Source organism: Peromyscus californicus, unplaced genomic scaffold, assembly GCF_007827085.1.
Source record: "Peromyscus californicus insignis strain IS unplaced genomic scaffold, ASM782708v3 Scaffold_6__1_contigs__length_162567912, whole genome shotgun sequence".
NCBI classification, from domain to species: domain Eukaryota; kingdom Metazoa; phylum Chordata; class Mammalia; order Rodentia; family Cricetidae; genus Peromyscus; species Peromyscus californicus.
In genome coordinates this window covers 160,760,028-160,779,774 of record NW_026294584.1, presented here as the reverse complement: position 1 = coordinate 160,779,774, position 19,747 = coordinate 160,760,028, and the positions used below count along the sequence as shown (strand labels likewise).

The window sequence follows — 19,747 nt, the reverse complement described above, 5'->3', positions numbered from 1 at the left end:
GTGACTGGGTTGATGGGTTTCACACTAAAGTGACACAGCCATGGAACTTGTATTAGCTGCTTTTCCTGTTGCTGTGAGGAAAGTACTGGACAAGAAAAACTTGAGGAATGAAAGAAGGAAGGGTTTGTTTTGGTTCACATTTTGAGGGAATGGTCCATCATGGTTGGAAGGATGTGGTGGCAGGATTGTTAGGCAGCTGGTAAGCCTGCAGTCATCATCAGGAAGCAGGGAGAGATGCATGCTGGTGCTCAGTGTAATTTTTCCCTTTTACTCAGTCTGGTACCCAAAGCCCATAGAATGATACATCCCAAATTCAAGATGCATATTACTACCTCATTTAAATTCCTGTAGAAATGTCCTTCACACACATCCACAAGCATGACTCCCCAGGGAGTCTAAATCCTGTCAAGTTCACAGAAGGTAACACAGAAACTCTGCTCTAACCTCTGTGCCACTCCAAGAATCCCTTCTGAGGGGAGGGCTTCTCTTTGGGCCCTGTACTCTTATGACATTCGTCTTACTTTTCCCTGTTCTTTCAGGGTATATCATTTGTATTATTGTATTTATAGTCCTTTGAGAAAAGGTGTTTGTTACCTGTTTCCATTTAATTGCATATGGGTGTCATAAGCAAACTCGGTTCTCCATCACTTACAGTGGTAAGAACAGGTTTTATTTAGTAACTGTTGACAATAGGGGGAAGATTTGAGTCCATTCTAATTTGCATGAAGGTGTCATCTTTATCTGCTTGCTGGCAGTTACTAAGTGAGAAGCCTGTCCCCCACTGCACTGGAGACAGATGCCTTGGCCTTCCTCATTGGTTGGAGTTTCAAGCATGGCTCTTAGGTCCTAGAGAATGATAATTCTGGGTTTGTTTGTTTGTTTAATACAGGCATGTGTGCATGTGTATATGCCTGTGGGTATAGGAATAAATGTGTGTTTGGAGGCTAGAGGTCACCTTCTACCTTAGAAACATTGTCTACCTCCATTGAGATGGGGGTCTCTCACTGCACTCATTAGGTTTTGCTGGCTGTATATAGAGCTCTGGTGATTGCCCTGTTTCCACCACACCAGCACCTGTATTAACTATGCCTGACTTTTTAAAGTGGATTTTGGGGATCAAATTCGGGTCTTCATGCTTGTGTGTCAAGGATTCTGCCTGCTAAGCTGTCTCCTTCACTCCAGTATTTAAGGTCTACACAGTCAAAATCCTAAACCCCTTTTATACAAAGTCTATGAGGGATGCTTAGAGAGGCCTGTTGGGTGTTGACTAGAACAAAGAACAAATTCTCTGCTCAGCCATTCAGAAACTCAGGCAAGCATTTTAATGGAGATTGGGGTGGTGGATGTCTCTGGGTGTGGCTTTGTGGAGCTAGAAGCCATGTGGCAGTTGCTTACCTCCTCGTGCAGAGGTTTGAATGTATCTGTGCTGAGAGCCCTGAAGTTCTCAAGAACCTTGGGTGTCGCTTAATGACTGTGTAGGCTAAGTGAATTTGGGTAAACTCACTTTCCTCTAACCCCAAAGAAGATGTTCAAGTAGAATGCCATCTACTTCACCTCAGAGCCTTGTCCTAGGCAGGAAGTGGGGGTAAGAACCTACCCGGTGTCTCCCTGCCCCTATATCCCCTACCCTACCAACTGTGAATAAGAGATTTAATATCTCTACTACAAATACTTTACTTTCTGAAATAGTCTAATGTGGATCAATCTACTATCAAGATGATGAGATATTTTCAAATATATTGTAAGATTCTGGACAATAACAAGATGAGACGATCTAAGAGACAGGGTTTCCTACAAAGCAAGAATGTGTTTGCCATTTACCTTCATCAGGGTTTCCTATTGCATTTATCCCATGTTTTGTGTATTTACTTGTGTGGTAAGTTTAAATATCTTCCATGGGAACTATGTCTTGTTTGCATTCTGTTGAAGTCAGCACCCAACACAGTGGCTAGAAGCTGTGAGACAAGTTCCCAGATAATCAGTTTAGTAGACAGTTTGATGTCTTTCCCTGTCTTCCTCTACCACAAACAATGACAGAACAGACATGCTATTTCCTAGAACTGTGGTAAACAAGTGTTTGCAAAATGTGGGAAGTTGTATTTCACAACTGTTCTCTTCATAGGTTCCTTACCTATGCCTACCTCCTGGCCTTCAATGTATGGCTTCTGCTGGCACCCATCACCCTGTGCTACGACTGGCAAGTGGGAAGTATTCCTCTGGTGGAGACCATATGGGATGTGAGGAACCTTGCTACTATCCTTCTGGCAGTGGTGATGGCCTTACTGAGCCTACACTGCATGGCAGCCTTCAAGGTAATCTCTAAGAGCAAATGGATTCTCATATTGAAAACAGACCATCTCTGTCACTATTGCTTCTTTTTGTAATGGGGGTCTGGGTCAAAATCACATGTTACTCACAAAACTTTGCAAATTAAGTTTTCCTAATAGGTAATAAGTATTTAAAAGTCTTTAGCAGGGCTAATAGAACATGCCCATCTTAATTTTATCATGTCTTTATTTAAAAGATTTATTTTTATTTATGTGTATATGTATGTGTCTCTGTGTAGGTATACCATGTGTGTATAGGTGCCTGTGTCGGCCAGAAAAAGGTGTCAGATCCCCTGGAGCTGGAGGTATAGGTGGTTGCGAGCTGGCTGACTGGGTGCTGGGAACCAAACTCTACTCCTCTGGCAGAATAGCAGTTGTTCTTAGCCACTGAGCCATTTCTCCAGCTCTGTATAATTTCTTTCATTATGTCTAGATACTTTGTAACAGTAAAAATTTCCTCCTGGAATGGTTAGCTAATATTTGAAGGAATTTATTTGATATAATGTCATAATAAATAAGATACTTATAAATGTTTAAGGTATGATTGAGACTCCATATCCACTTAAATTTGATGGTTCCTTCTTCAATCAGAAAAAAAATATAAAACTGGACAAAATTATTAACTTCAATTATTTAAAAAATGATCAAAACTAGAAAATATTGATTGATGGGAAATTGCCACTACATTGATGACATGCCTCTCATCTGGGTTATTCTCATCCTCCCAGACCTGGTGGTAAAAATTCACAAGTCTCCTGGTTGGAAGTAGCTGAACTGTAGAAAAAAGCAAAAGCACCTAGAATTTTTGTTTGTTCAATGCTTTGAGACAGTGACTCATGTCGCTCAAACTGGCTTTGAACTCTGTTTTGTCTGTGGATGACCTTGAGCTCCTGATCCTCCTGCCTCCATATCCTAAATCCTGGGATTACAGGCAAGTATTACCATGACGGCTAGCAGCTAGGATTCAAGGGGGGGGGTTGTATAAGTGAGAAAGCTGTAGAAGGCTGCCCGAAAGCCTCTCCACGCCTTCACGGTGACTGCTAGGTCATTATATGCAAATATGAAACTCTGGAAAGAGACTTGTTTGGGGCAATTCTGAATGAACTCTTCCCACGCACATAGGTTCAGCAGTGGAGAGCAAACATTCACTAATCTGATTTATCTCTGTATAATTTTTGTTCAAATCATTGGCTGCCACAAAACCAGCCAGGCACAGCAGAGATGATATCCAGAGATCCACACAGAAACCAAAACCAAAACAAAGAAACAATAGCAACAATTTTAAAATTTTGACCAAAAATCTCAGCATTCTCAAAACATGCAGGGCTGGGAGACGACTCAGGTGTTATAGTGCCTTCGGTGAAAGTACGAAGACCTGAGCTTGGATTCCAGGGCTGCTGTGGCATGTGTCTGTTGTATTGTCACTAGGGAAATGGAGACAGGAGGACCCCTGGATTTGCTGGTCAGACATGCTAGTCAATCAGTGACATATGTTTTATTTCTCTTGGGCGTATTGCTGATTCATGTAAAAGTTTGATTTTTAACTTTGTGCAGACTGTCCCTGCCCATGCAATGGCTGACCTGTGTCATATCCCACCCGTTAGTGTCTCCTCCTTCAGTGCTGTGTCTCCCTCCTCCCTCTCCTCTCCTCCCTTTCTTCTCTCCCCATCTTCCCTTTTCCCCTCTTCTTCCTCCTCCTCTGTATTTGTATTCTCCAGGTAGACATTCAAGCTTCTGTTACAGAATATGGAGAACAGTCTAGAATTTTTTCATCATTGGCTCAAGGTCTTTCCAACAAAAATTTAAAGTAAAATGGTTTCCTCAACAACAAATTTTAAAGTTATTAATTTTCCCTCACATGGTGAGATAGTCCCTCTGAAGGTATGTCTGTACAGGAGAGATGAAGGGTGTTCCATCCATGAAGGAATTTACCCCAGGAGAATCATGGGCTTTTCTTTGTGGCTTGTACAAACTTTACATCGTCGGAAAAGCACCCTTCTGACATGGTGTGTTTGGGGGGCTTCTTTCCTCTGGGCCTCCTCCCAATAACTTCCTTCCAATGACCTGTCCTCTAAAATGGCCTCACTGAGTGATGGGAAATGCTGCCCAGTGGTTTTCGGGAGTAATGTGTTTGATATGGGCTCTTCATGTTATCCTCACAGGTCTTCTTGAAATTTTAAGGACTTTTACTGACTTTTACAGCCTTGCAGCATCCCTATAGAAGGAAAACCGCATAAAAAGAGGAGGAGGAGAAAAGATGGTCACCTGGCTTGGCTGATGGCCTCACAATGACAAAGATTGGTCATGAAGTAGAGGTTCCAGCCTCCTGCCCCTGCTCTGAGCATGGGCCTCTAGGGGTTTTTAATTTTCTTTTCTGGAAGAGGCCATAGGTTTGTGCCTATTTGTGTATCTATCTCAGTTTCCTGATGATTTCTTGAGATCAGTTCAAGTCACAGCTGCAGCTCTGAGTCCTGGAAAACAAACCTAGTCCTCAGGTCCTTAGGGGGATGACACTGTAGCTGCAGTCCTGTAGCAGTGAAAGTGCCTGCAGTGAGGACTGGAGGAGGCAGACTGGGGAGGGAAGCCCTGCACCCCTCACCTGAAGAGGTGGCTACAGTCACTCCTGGGACTTCCTTTAGTGTCCGTTCCTAGCCTTTCTTTGCTTCTTGCTAGTCCACATCACAGTCCTCACCTCTCTACTCCCCAGAGAGTAGTCACCTAGTGTGCAGAGGTTCCCACCTAATGTCTCTGAGCAAGGCCCCCATTCTCAACCAGGAGGCAAGGCTAGAGTACAAAAGTGGTTATCTGCACATGGACATCCCAACCTCATTGAGAACAGGATTCAGAGCAGTCAAGTGGACACACACACACACACACACACACACACACACACACACCCCAAAGAAGGCACATCTTGCTGTTGCTTTTTCCTATTTTAAGGAACAAGATATTTGAAGTGTTGCTGCCCGTGTGATCTGTCACAACTCTATCCTTGAAGCATAAATTAGGCAACCCTGCGGCATAAAATTGTTATACCATAGACCCATACCGTTGAACTAGGCATAATTCCAGATGGCTAGAAATTATTTTGCATTTTGCTCATCAGAATAACAGACTATCATATTATAGTGACACGTGGATCACTGGGTTCTAGAACGTTCCTTACAAAACCTGATGAATTGAGCATCGTGTTTTAATACAGTGAGTGGCAAAATAGCAGTGAGCTTGGAGGATGAAGATGGCGTTAACAGTGAGTGGTCTGCGCCCACGCTGCTTTTTCCTTCCCCTCCATTGGCTTGTATCTGTTTAGTTCCCATTCTCTGCACGCAGCACTTCCCATTCACATTTTCTTAATTCATAGAAAGTCCTCACAGGATAACAGGGACTCCGTCTTTCTAGATAGTGTGTTTGGGGCCTCTTGGTAGTTGAGGTTCTAAACTGTGCTGCCAAGGTCCCATGTGTGAGGTCAGCTCCAAAGTGGTCACAGCCAGGGCAGCTTTCCGGCCTGTGTCTCTGCTGGCTCCTCCTTCTGCCGCCATGTTACCATGGCCACACTGACCTTGGGCCGAAGGTTTCTACCTCAGTAGCTATCTTCCAGATTTGCCCTGGACCAGCACTACAGACCTGGAATTTCATTTGTAACCTTTTTCTGAAATGAATTTGAAAGTAAACTTACCCTCTCCTCTCATCCAGTGTGGGGAGAGACACGTGTTGCTGTGGAGCTTAATCAAAGACCCTCTGCTGCTCTCCGGCCTCATTTCATGTTGTTGCATTGCTGTTGCCGTACGTGATAAAGATGTGGCTTCTCTTGTGTGATTCTAATTTTATATGGTAATCACACTTTAAATTCATGGCCACACAGCCCAAGTGAAGCCTGGCCTCTGTGCTGGAGGTGTAAGAGGAGAGCTACCTCAAGTCCTAGGCCAGGGTTGGTGATGAGCTTGCTGTTCCTCACCTGTGTCTGTTCCCCTCCCCTCCTGCACCATGCTGTGAGGTCAGACCAGGGCACCCACGACCTCTGACACGGCACAGTAGCCCTCACAGGGGAACAATGAATACATTCCAGCCATTTGCAGAGTCTGGTCATTGTCATGGTCACCATCATCCTGAAAGTGTTGCAGCTCAACTCCAGGAGTACAAAAGGGCTCCTGTGTATAAACAGCAGAATTAATAACAAAGAGAACCACTGACCCATGCTTGCTCAAACAGTGAGAATGTATATAAAGTTATTGTTATTTATGAGCATCAACCCTCTCCCTCTTACCCAGCTCCCTTTATCCCCAGTGAAAGAGAACATCTTTAAATTCTAACAACCGCTCTCTGCCCTTTATTGTTACATGGGTTACTTTTCTCTTCACACTGACAAACTTAAGGGAGAAAAAATCCACAGTTTGGATATACAGTCCATTATGGCCCAGCTGTGGCAGCAAGGCAAATCTGCCTGCTCACATCTGGACAGATCAAGGGGCAGAGATGGGGTGAGAAGATTAGCCAAAGTCCTCCACCCAGCAAAGCACTTCCTCCAGCTGGACTCTGCCTTCTAAAGTCTCAGCTTCCCAGAATAGCTGAGTTGGAACACTTGAACCTGTGGGTGACATTCCCAATTCAGATCGTATGACAGGACCACTCCAGATGTGTATAGAGTCTCTGTGTTCAGATGTCACAGAAGGGCAGGAGCAAAATCACTAGTTTAACTGTATGTGAGGTGGCACTGTAAAGAAACTGCCAACATGACCATCCCATGGTATGATTAAGGGAAAGGTTTTTATTGTGCATAAGAGAGAGAAAATATTCAGAGGCATCTGGAAGAGTCCAGAGTAAAGAAAAAAGAAAGCAGACTAGACATGGTCAGGGCTGTATTCGAGAGAAAAGGGAGAATAGCAGAAAGAGAGCATATCGCAATTGGGGGCGGGGAGACTAGTGAGAACAGCGTGTATAGCCAAGGACAGAGGGTATAAAGAGAGCAAGATATGAAGTGAAGAGGGCCAGGATGAGATCATGGACTTTGGGGAAAAATTGTATAACAAGTACTTGTGAGTAGGAGCTAAGGAAGCCTGGAGGCCAGCATGGGCTTTGATATGCAGCCACAGGTACATATCAATGGAACCATATGTCCCTTCTGCCAGAAGTAAGATAAATGACTCCTTCTGGCAGATGGGAACTGGTTTCACAAGTTCCTGAGGAATGCTGGCTTTTATCTCTTCACCAGAAGTCCTCCTATAGCCCAGTTGGAGCTCATTTCTAGACATATGGACAGCCTGAAAGACCTAACATTAACCAGCTAACCCTGGTAGTTATAGCTGAATGCTAACCAAGAGTTGGAAGAGGACAGTTAGCATCAGGAAATAGGTGGACACTGGAGTCACATCTTTATGGTCTTTAAACTTGAGAGATGTAATGAATGTCTTTAAAGGTACTTGAAATTTTATCAAAAATTAATTTTAAGAAAGTGTCTTTTTTTTTGTTTGTTTTTTTTTGTTTTTCGAGACAGGGTTTCTCTGTGTAGCTTTGCGCCTTTCCTGGGACTCACTTGGTAGCCCAGGCTGGCCTCGAACTCACAGAGATCCGCCTGGCTCTGCCTCCCGAGTGCTGGGATTAAAGGCGTGCGCCGCCACCACCGCCCGGCAAGGGTACTGAGACTGAGTCCAGGGTCTCCTGGGGCCTGGTCTCCAGCCCAGTCCTCATTTTCCTTTTGCAGCTGCTTCTCAGTCCTCTAGACACTGCGGCTGCTGACTGTCTTCTATTCCTCTGTGGTAAACAGTGGAGCAGAAAACACACTAGAAATACGTCTTTTTATTCAGTGACTACCTGAAAACCAGAGGCCAACAGCCAAGCCTTTCCCACGGCTTTCTGTTTGTGGTTGATGGCTATGCCACTTGTGAAGCCCCTCTGCTCTCCTTCCTCTGGAGTTGAAACCTACAAATCATGTTTCCAGGTGTCCTGTGTGATGTGGTCTGCCTGTTCCTGGCGCTCTCTGCTCTGCCTTTGATCTGGGCCCACAGGAGTTTTTCCACATCATTAAATAATTTTCTTTATTCTTTGCCTTCACAGGGCAATCACATTCGCACAAGTCATACTACTTAATAGGCAAACGGCCTACCTACCGCTCTGATGTTTATGCCTCAGCTGGAGGACTCACCGAGTGTCTTAATAGAAGAATTAGAGTGTGTGTATTACTAACAGAAGTTTTCATGCATTGCTAACAGCTTGATTTGCTTTTCTTGATTTGTATGTTGTGTGATTCTCATTGAACTTTAGTGTCCTCAGTCAATGCCCTGACTTAGTGTTTGAAAGGTAATGACTGCGCAGTCTCTGTAGCCCTGTCACCTTCTTTTTTAACACTTGTTATTCCTCTTACTTCAATGAATGACCAGTCTATGGAACTAATGTTGCCATGTAGCGGTAAGACACTTCCTATAATTTTAAACTTAAAATGTCAAATATATTTTTGTAACTCCTTGGGACATTCAGTCATTTCTGTTTCTATCAGAACATAAAGTTTTATTTAAAGGAGCACATTATTTTTATCTGTTCTCAGCCACAAAATATGAAATTATGAGTTTCAGAGTTAAAAGTAATAGAAACAGGAAGCTGGGAACAAAAAGCCTGTTGTGTTGCTTATTGAATTGGGAAATATGAGACAGGGATGGATTATCAGGTTCTTTAGAAGGTGGGGGGGTCATAGTACCCACGGGATGGATGAGTACAGCGTGGGAACAGCTACCCCTCATTAAAAGGGAAATATGCATTTTATGTGTACATTGCTTAAAGAGCAGAGGGCACTGGAAAGCAAGTTTGTAATAGGAGTCTTAGTGTTTCTGTCTCTGTTCTTACACATGGTACATTCTATGGAACTTCTTTCTCACTTACAGTGTATTAAGGATAAATGAAATCATGTTTAGGGCATCTCACTATCGTAAGCTAATAGAAGAAAGGGCTGTCTGTGTGTGCATCTCGTCTCAAGTCCACCATCCCTGATTAACTGCTGAGTGAACTCATCAGTCTATTTCCTCAGCAGCCTTTTCCATCCCAGAGCATTCTACTGTTGGCCTGAGCCAAAATTCTTGAAGCTTCCTCTCTGTGTTTTTTTTCTTTCCCTCCTCTTCCCTGACTGCAGCATTTCTACTTAATTCATGTCAGTCACACTGTGAGCACTTTTCCTCCCTCTTCCTGCCATTACCTGGTTCAAGGTGTAAGCCCTAAGTTATTGCCCTGGCCTGACTGGCCTCCTCACTTCTGCCTTGTGGTTCAGCCTTTTCTCAATACAGAATTTTGTTTTTCATTCTGTACAGACTGTTACCACTCACCTCCTTTCCTCCCCACCCCAGTGTGGGGGTGGGGAGGGGTGTTGGTCACAGTGTTGCTGTGATTGTGGGGTCAGGATATGCCCAGGCTAACAAAGCCATCTGTTAAATACTAGTCCAGGGAGGCAATGTCAACTCCAATATCAGTTCCACTCTTTATGAGCGGCTGTTTCCGAAGTGTGAGCAAAGGGACACCACACCCAGAACAAGGAAAAGCTGTTTCTCCTGCTTCACTGCTGCTTTAGAGCATATCTGGAGGGTCCCCAGTGCCCTGCTGCATGGTCACTGCAGAGGGCACCTTTCCTGGAAAACTCTTCTTATTTTTTGAGACATGGTTTTATGTAGCCCAGGCTATCCTGGAGCTAGGGTTTTTCTGATTTTAGGCCCTCACATGCTAAGATTACAAAGTTACATGAGTTACCAGCCCTGGATGATGGAAGATTTTGGTAGGAGAGCTGGAGGGCAGAGGAGGGAGTCCCTGGAGCTTCCTGAAGCCAGCATGTTCCAATAAGTGATTGTATTGGGGCAGAGTCTTGTCAAAGGCATACTTTCTTTTCTGTAACCAATCTGGCTCTGATTGCCAGAGGCCTCTAGTGTTTGCAAGAGGATCTGGCCAGTTCAAGGGGCCAAACTGGCTATGGGCTTGTAACCCAGGAGTCTGGCATTTGGTATTGAACAATGATTAATTGGGAAAAAAAACAGCATTTACTAATGTTGCCCTCCTTGGCACTGCCCTGAAAATTCCCTCTGTTTCAGGCACCACCGCTTGTTTGGATTTGAGTAACTGGCAAGTAAACTTGAGTTTTTATACATTTAGGCTCCCATCATATCAGCATCTTCACTTGAAAATAATTGAACACCAACATTTGCTAAAGAAACACATTACCCTTGGTTTTTCTGTGGAGAATATTTTTCTCTTAGAACATCACAAGCATTCTCCAAGAAAAGCATGACCCCCATCTCATGACTGTGGGTCTGTTTTGTTCTTTGATGTCAGATTTTACTTTTGATAAAGTGTCCTCTCATTAAACGGCCGGGTGTTTGACAGAAACAGGCCCTTTGATGGGTGTCTCTTTCTTGCTTTGAAACAAAGAAAGTTGGTATGTACGTGGCTGGATTTGGAAAATTACAGGTGTTTGAAACCAATTTAAATTATAAAGCCTGTTTTCCATCCTTTGCCCCATGTTATTAGTCCAGTAAATTTAAGCTGTGGTGAGTTGAACCCATAGTGAAAAATGAGGGAAGAATGCCAGGCCAGTAATTTGTGAAAAGAGCACTTTAACTGCCTCTGTGAGAAAAGAATTATCCACCAGGCTTTCACTATCACATACTCCAGAAACAGGAAAACAGGACATATCCCCTGAATTGTAACGCATTTTGGTAGAGAAGATATTTTGATTCTAGATGAGGAAACTGACTGGAGACAGAAACCAAATCTACCTGATGATGCCTCAATCTCAGTGTCCTTTTCCTTTAGTGCTTAGGAAAGAGGATTCCTAATCTTGTCATCCACTTACAGAGTGACCTGAAGTAAGCCAGACCCTTCTCTGCAGTTTGTCTGAGAAAGCAGGGTGAGTTATTGCTAAGAGATGCTCCTGTAAGCCGGTCGGGTCTTCACTAGAACAGCCATGTGCTCCTTATGTCTCCTCCTTCTGATTAATCGAAGAGCACAGGACAAGTGTTCATCCTCTGAGGCAGTTCCATGTGGGTAGATGAAACACAGCTCTCGGCAAGTGAGACAAGAAAAGCTTCTTGTCACTGAAAGATGTTGACAGCATCCTGCATTGGGGGGTGCCTGCTTAGTAGAAGTCCCCTCACAAGTGTGGTAGGTAAGAAAACATTTCTGCCAGCCACACCCATCCATAGGACAAAGTGACTTAGAGCACATCTGACTCCTCTTCTGCCTGCCTCCTCAACCCCAGCAGAGGCAGATCCAGTCATCACTCTGCTGTATTTAAATCCATCCTTGATCCTCAATGAGTCCTTACAAAGGGAAGAATGATTGACTGTTCTCCCCTTCCCTCCATTCCTGAGACACTCTTGTGAACTAAGTTTGTTGACCTTGGATTCTGTGGTTACCCGAGTTTGGATCTGAATGTTCTCCAAAGGTCATGTATTAACGACATGGTCCCTGCCTGAAGTGCTAATGGAACCTAGTTGAGCTTTTAGGTAGGAGGTTAGAGGAAGGAAGTTAGGTCACTAGGGGTGTGCCCACTGGAGCTTTGGCTCCCCTTGCTCTTCTTTTTGCTTTTTGGTCACTCTGATGGGCTTAGACCTTTCAGTGATGGGCTACCTTCCCATAGGACCAAAAGCAGCAATCCAACCAATGATGGACTAAAGCTTCCAAAACTGTGAGTAAAATAAACTTTTTATTTTTTCCATTGATTATCTCTGGGGCATTTTGTTACAGTAGCAAATATCTGACTAACATAATACCACTCCTTGTATCATGGGTCATTGCTATTCTACCAAACAAGCCTAGGCACATGTGACCCACTTCCTGAAGTCTAGGTGTCTGATGAGGTCCTACGGTACTTCTCCAAATTCCTCCTCATTCCTGAGTCCCTTCTGTCTGAGTGAACCCTGACTGTCAATCACATTACAGTCCTAGATGAACCATGCTCAGCAGTTTGTAAATTGTTTAGAGCAAGATCAAGATTTAGATTTAAGAAGGCCATTGTCCCTCAGCTTACTCTGTATCTCTGTGGTCCCTAAAATTAATTTCTTTTACTTGATTTGCTAAGAACAATTCTATCATAGTGTTTAATTTGTCATGTCAAAAGTAATCATTATCTGCCCTACAGTCCTTTTCAGATATAACAATAATTTGTTATTCAGTAACCAAAGTCTGTGAAATCTGCCTTTAAAAAAAATGTGTGTGTGTGTGTGTGTGTGTGTGTGTGTGTGTGTGTGTGTGTGTGCGCGCGCGTACATGTGCGTGAGCTCGTACCTGTGGGCATGATGCATGTGTGTGGAAGTCAGAGGATAGCTTGTAGGAGTCAGTGTGCTTCTTCGACCACATGGATCCTAGCTATCAAACTCAGATTGTCAGGCATGGTGGAGGCACCTTTATTCATGGAGCCGTCTCATTGGCCCCAAATGTTACGTCTTAACTGGCTTCAGTCAGTGAGCATGTATATGTTAGGTGTCTGGTCTCGGATGTTGGGTTTCCGGAGAGTAATGGCCACCTCAAACCATTCCTTGATTCCCTCGAGCAGGACATGTGACAAGGAACAGTGCTGTGTAGACTGTAGGACACCTGGGCTTGTGTTCTTCTGGTGCCCTCTGTTAGATGCCGGAAGGGGTGAGATTTTGTAGACCATGCAGCACCTCATCTGGCTTCCTCCACGGGAAAGCACCTGACCGTTGTTGGTGTTCCTGCCCTGACATTTCTACCTACACTTGAAGTTGGCTGTAAAAAAAAGGACAGGCTTTGGAGTCAGTCAGATCTCAGGTGTTTTGTTTTGTTTTGTTGTGGTTAGGATTAAGAGTCTCTCAGGCTGGAGAGATGGCTGGGTGGGTCAAGTGCTTATGAAGACTTGAATTTGAACTCCCAGAATCTACATAAAAGTCCAGCATGGTGGCATGTGCTGGTAACCCCTGTGCCGGGAGGCAGAACTAGGTAGAGCCTGTGGGCTCACTGGACATCCGCATAACCCAAGTATTCAGCTTCAAGTTCCCTGAATGACTGCCTCAAAAGAAGTGAACTGTAGAGAAAGACATCCATTGTGACCTCTGGATTCCACACACGCTCTTACTGGTGAGCACACACTTCCTCACATACACACACACACACACACACACACACACACACACACACACACACAGAGCCGGGGCGGGGGGTGGTGGGGGGTGGGATTCACTATGTAGCCCAGGTTGGACTCCCAAGTGCTGGGATGGCAGGTGTGCACAGCCATGCCTAGCTTTCAGCCTGAGTTTGAAACCTTCACTTCCCACTGGTTGGATTGACAGGTAACTGCCAAAAGCCACATCCTGAAATTTGATGGCAGCTTTCCCCCAGCATATGTTCCTGCCTCTTCCTGTCCTCCACTAATGCGGATTAGCAGGTCACAGAGGGATTTGTAAATTGAGTAGACCCTTAGAAGATGGTTCATCTTGCCACTTCCTTCCAGTCTAACCCTTTCTAAAACAAAAATATGTAGGTTTTACTCCCTGTTTTCATGTTTGCTCAGAACCAAAGCTAGCAATGAAGACAGTCATTTCTGACTCCCCCGTGCCTCCCTAAATTACTGAAATATTTTCATTCTAATTGGGTGAAGATTTATTTAGCAGCATTTTCTACTTTTCTGACTTCTCTGAACTCCTTTTGGGTGCTTGCCTAGCTTAAAGCAAATGAATGCTTTTATACTCATTATCCTGTAAGTTACCTTTGAAGATGTCTGCCTTGATTTTTCTTTAAACATTTAACAACACGTTTAAGTAAAAATCTGACTTTACATTTCCAAGTAAAGTTATAAATTAGCTTATGCTCAGACTACCTTACTCTGAGCACTTCAGCATTCCACCTCATTTAACCCTGCAGTGTAATTGTATAATTGTACACTTGAATGAGATAAGAAGTAGAAATCTCAGGAACCAGTGTTGGCAAGAAAGTTCAGACCATTAATTAAGTACAAATCAAACACAAAGCTTTGTTCAGAAAAAACAACCAAGATTCAAAATCAAAGACCAGAAATCCAAAATGTCGGTTTTGAATGCTGTGATTCAGCCCGCCTTCGGCTCTGTTCATTAGAGAATCTGGCAGTGCCTCTTGGCCAGGAGTCTGGGCTGGGAAAAAGCAGTGTTTAAACTGGCTGAGAGAAGGCGTGGAGTTATGCTCTCTCCTTTTGTCTCAGAGCGAGTATAATCTCTCCATTCGTTTCCCCCTTTATATTTTCACTCTGTGAGCATTTACCAGGAAATCTCAGCACTCAAGAAAGTCAGGAAATGACACCACCAGCCTGAGCCAGGCAGAGTACAGGGCCGCCACACTGGTGTTCAACCCATCCTGCTACGGTTGAACTCGTCCCTCCAATATCAGTCTAGGAGAACCAACAGTAGTCCAACCTGAGATATGGAGTATGCTCATCTCCTAGGAGACTATCCTTGACCCACCTTCTTAGAGCTTTGTCAGGGGTCCTGACTGAGTGTGCAGAGTGAGGAGGGAGGCAACTGTAACCAGCCCCCAGGAATTGGCTTTGAATTTTGTGTTTGTGTGTCTGTGAGCATGTGGAGGCCAAGGAACAAGTTTGACTGTCATTCTTCTGGCAACTCACCTTGGTTTTTGAGACAGGGTCTCTTACTGGCCTAACGTTCATCGAGTAGGTCAGGCAGGCTGTCTAGTGAACCCCAGGGGTCTACTCATTTCCACTCCCCCTGCATTGAGATTACAGGACACTATGACATCTGGCTTTTCACATGGGTGTTAGGATCCAACTCAGGTTCTCATGCTTACAAGGCAAGCATTTTATCAACTAAGCTATCTCTCCAGACCCCATCCTTCTGGTTTTTAGATGCTATGTTTATAGCTTCACTAATCTTAAAATAAGAGGTTTACCAAAGGGCTGAAGCCAAACAGGAAAGCAGTGATCAACACTATGTGGAGACAGGAACATGTTTGGGTGTTCTGGAGCCAGCCTCACCAGCTCCTGTGCCAGACTTCTGATCTTCCTTAAAGCTGCTTTCTCTTCTGTCCCTGCAGCCTTCTCCCTGCTGCCCTGAGCCCGAGTCCCAGCAGGACACATAGGGTGAGAGTGGCAGCTTAGAGAATGAATTCATCTGGTTTTTGTTGACATAACAAAATATCTGAGGCTAACTCCTTTTAAAAGAGGTTTGTTTGGCTTACAGTTTTGAAAGCTCAAAGTCCACACAGCATGACACAGACTTTGGTGAGGGTCCCTCTTTGCCTGTATCATAATCATGGAGGAAGTATGCATATAGCGCTCATTTGTGTGGTCTTCTTCATAAGGTCTAAAGGATTCACTCATGCTAATGACTACATCAAATCTAATCACTTTACAGGACTCTACCTCTGAATGCCATTATCAAGTTAAGTTTTCATACTCTTAATACTTTGAACATGAGCCTTGGGATTAAGTCACGCATGAGCCTGGAGGAACAATCAGTATTCAGAGACTAACATAAAAATTCTAGGCAGGAGCTGTGCCATAGATAGGCAAGCTAGTCACTGCCAGAGAAAAGTAGAGGCTAGAAAGGCTGCTAGGGTAAGAATGTAAACAGCCACCCAGAATGTGACTGTCAGTGGCTTCACTGGGGAATGGATTCAAGGTCCTTTGTGCAGAGCAGATAGACTCTCTGATCCATCTACCTCAGCATGGTCTATTGCAGTCTGGAACAGTGTTCTTGGTTTCTGAAGTAGAGTGCTGAGGGTAAGGTCAGTCTTTCAGCCACCTGACTCAGTCTATTATCTCCATCCATAAAAGCATTACTACACATAACAGCTTTTGTGGTGTTTTGAATGAATCATAGAGTTAGATCTATTAAAATGGAGATCAGAGATTGATTTCTTCTGGACGTTAGCTTTCAAAGAGCTGAAAGTGAAAGTCAACAATCTCTACAAACTAAAACTGAATTAAAAAGATTATTTTCAAGGTACTCAGTATAGATTCAAGGATAATGAGGAGCTGAGAATAGAGAAGGCACTCACTCTGGGCTTTATCTTCAGTGTTTGCTAGTGAGAAATCCCTGACCTGGTACAACAGGATTCTGAGGTGAGTGTTCGTTGTTTGCTATGTGTCCAGGTCCTTGAACTGAAATACCCTTGGCAACCTTAGACTGTTGCCCGAATGAGAATGACAGTGTCCTGATTAACTGTCTGGAATTATCCAAGAAGAGAATCCTAATTAAGGAATTTCTGAGGTCAGGCTGGCCTGTGAGCATGTCTGTGAGGAGTTGTCTTGATTATTAATTGATGTAGGGAGACCCAACTCACTGTAGGTGACACCATTCCCTAGGCAAGTGGTCCTAAACTGCATAAGAAAGCTACCTGAGCATAAGCCTACCTTCTGACCACCAAGCCTCACCCTGGTTCCTGTCTCACTTCTTTGGTTGTGAACCAAGTTCCTTGGATAGAGATAATGGTATGTAGAATAGCAATCAGGCCTGCCTTCAAATTCCTGCCCTGACTTCCTCCAGTGATGGACTGTGACTTGGATGTGTAAGCACAATAAACCCTTTCTTCTTCTAGGTTGCTTTTGGTCAGAGTGTTTAATCACAACAACAGAAAGAAAACTAAAACAGACAGCTTGTAGCTTTTAAACACAGTCAACTGGCTCCTCGTTTTCTTCTTCTTTTTCACATTTTTATTTGGCAATCTGGGGAGATCCTAGAAATATATACATATGTATGTATATGTGCATGATGCATACACACATAACATTCCTCTGTGCCTACCTGATTTGGAAGCCACTAAAATGACATTCATCCCTTTTCGTCTAAGGAGTTTGGTTCCTGTAGGTTATTACTAACAGAAAGAAATCATTTGAGAGAAACTGTTCAAATCGTAGGGAATCTCTCCAAGAAATTTCATTACTCTGCACATGATAGTTAATAAGACAAAGATTTTAATAAAATCCTGGTGACAAATCTTTTACTTTGCATATTTAGAGTATTTGTAGTTCCTGGTAGGGAATTTTATTTATGTTTTTTGATATTATCTTATTCTTTTCTACTTATTAAAAGTAATATAGTACTTTAAATATTTATGGAAGTCATTAAAGATGCAGTATGTGACATGGAAAGTTCTACTTGGTTTCCTTCTTTGTTGTTTATTAGCATGTGTTAATTATACATAATAATGGGTTTCATTACAGCATTTTCATACATTATATAATGTATTTTTAGCACTTTGCCCTCCATTTTCCTTTCCCGGTTCCCTCTACTGATCTTCCCACCTTGTACTCTTCTGTTTTCATGCTTTAAAAAAAAAATTTATCTCATTCAGTTTCCTTATAAGATCCTGGGTGAGTGTTTATTTACAGGAGTAGAGGCTGCTTACCTGTGGCCATACCAGCAATGGAAATGCCTCTTCCTCCCCTAGCAACCATTAGCTGCCTGTAGACCAAGTTCTACTCTGAAGCTTTTGTTTGTTTCTGAAACAGTCTCCCTCTGCAGCACAGGCTAGCCTGGGACTGGCAGCAGTCCTCCTACCTCTGCCTTATGAGTACTGGGATTACAGGGTCTACCACTAAACTAACAACATTCAATATCCTCAAGTGTATTTTAATTAAAACTCTTCAAGCACATCTGTTGCATATAAACACACGGAAGTACAGTTCCATCTACAGTGTCTATTACAACATGTAAATATAAAAAAGCCACTTTTCTTTTTTAAAATTATTTTTATTATTTAAAACTATTTTTAAATTTATGTGTATTTTGATTGTATTCTTCCCCTCCCCCAAGTCTGTCCAGATCTCCTCCTCCTTCCTACCACCCAGCTTTAGTTGTGCCACTCCACTGGAGAAAGTTGATTTCTCTTTCCTAGCAGGTGCAGACAACAGTGCTGTTGTTAACCTTCACCCTAGTGCTAGGTTTACGTTCGTTCATTCATTTTTTAAAAATATACAAAATAAAATATAATAAGATAAAACAAAACTATCACATTAAAGTCAGACAAGACAAACCAACATAAGGAAAAGAGCCCAAGAGAGGGCACAAGAAAAAGAGACCCACTTGCTCACACACTCAGGAATTCTATAGAAACACTAAACCAGAAGCCGTAATATAAGCACAGAGGGCCTGGTGCAGACCCATGCAGGCCCTGTGCTTGCTGCTTCAGTCTCTATGAATTCATATGAGATTTGCTCATGCTGATTAAGAGGGCCTTGTTTTTTTGGTGTCCTCCATCCTCTCTGGATCTTACATTCTTTCTGCCTCCTCTTTCTCCTACGGGGTTCCCAACTCTGTGGAGAGAGATTTTAGTTAATAGAACCATTACAAGTTAATTTTCACTAATTTTAGTTACACAAAGACTAAAAAATATCTTTACAAATACTAAGAAAATTTTTACCTTTACCTTTACCAATTTAGTGAGTTTTCTTTTCTTCTTCTTCTTTTTTTTTCTGTTAGTTTTTTGAGACAGGGTTTCCCTGTGTACCCCTGGCTGTCCTAGAACTCACTCTGTAGACCAGGCTGGCCTCAAACTCACAGACATCCACCTGCCTCTGCCTCCTGAGTGCTGGGATTAAAAGTGTGTGCTACCACCACCCAGCTCATAGTGGTTTTTTAATTTAAAAAGTTTTGCGGCCAGTCCTGGTAGCCATGCCTATGATCTCAGTACTGGGAAGGCTTTGGGAGAAGGATTGTTGTATGTCAAGGCCAACCAGGACTACAGAGAGATTTTGTCTCTAAATAAATTAAATAAATAAATAATAATAAAAGTCCACTTTACCTTAGTTTGAGAGGTACCAGGAACCCTGCAATTCAGCTGACCCTCATGGGCACCCTCAATTTTGCCATCAGAACAGCATCTCTTTTATGCAAAACTTGGCTCCTGCTAGTGACCTTTTGGCTTCTTCTTTAAGAGAGGGTACCACTCAATGCCTGGCTCTGCCCAGCTGCTTTGCCCTCTGTACAGTCCTGAGGCCATGGAAGAGGGGTGGGGACAGACTGAGCAGTAAAGTTCTCAGGCTTCCCAGAGTGGTGGGCAGTGATCACCACCAACTGTGCTCATGTCAGATGTCTCTGGTGACAGGTGTGTATTGGGCACAGATGGGTGTGTGACAAGCCAGCACCTCTAACTGGGTCTTCCTGTGGTCAGTTCAGCTCTAGGATGTCAGTTATCAACTGAGAACCTGAGGGCTCTGGTGACATGCTGTCTGAGGCAGAGTTGAACAGAGATCCACATGTCCTTTCCCTGTTGTGTGTTTCAGAGGCTGGAGCACAAGGAAGTGTTGGCCGGCTTGCTGTTCCTCGTGTTCCCGTTCATTCCAGCCAGCAACCTCTTCTTCAGGGTGGGCTTTGTGGTGGCCGAGAGAGTCCTGTACATGCCTAGGTAATTACCTTCATCTATCACAGGAACCCTGAGAGCTCCAGAGAGATAGTCCTTTGTAAGGCAGTGGATCCTTCTGAGCCCTGCTGTCATCTCCAGCGACC

The 19,747-nt window shown here is 43.6% G+C and overlaps 1 protein-coding gene across 1 annotated transcript in view; it reads left to right on the top strand.

Moving 5' to 3' along the window:
• Tmtc1 (transmembrane O-mannosyltransferase targeting cadherins 1) overlaps nucleotides 1-19,747 on the top strand; it is a 225,567-nt gene that overhangs the window by 120,670 nt on the left and 85,150 nt on the right. The window contains 2 exon segments of the mRNA XM_052719103.1: nucleotides 2,123-2,312; nucleotides 19,525-19,646. Coding sequence (XP_052575063.1) covers nucleotides 2,123-2,312; nucleotides 19,525-19,646 — 312 coding nt within the window.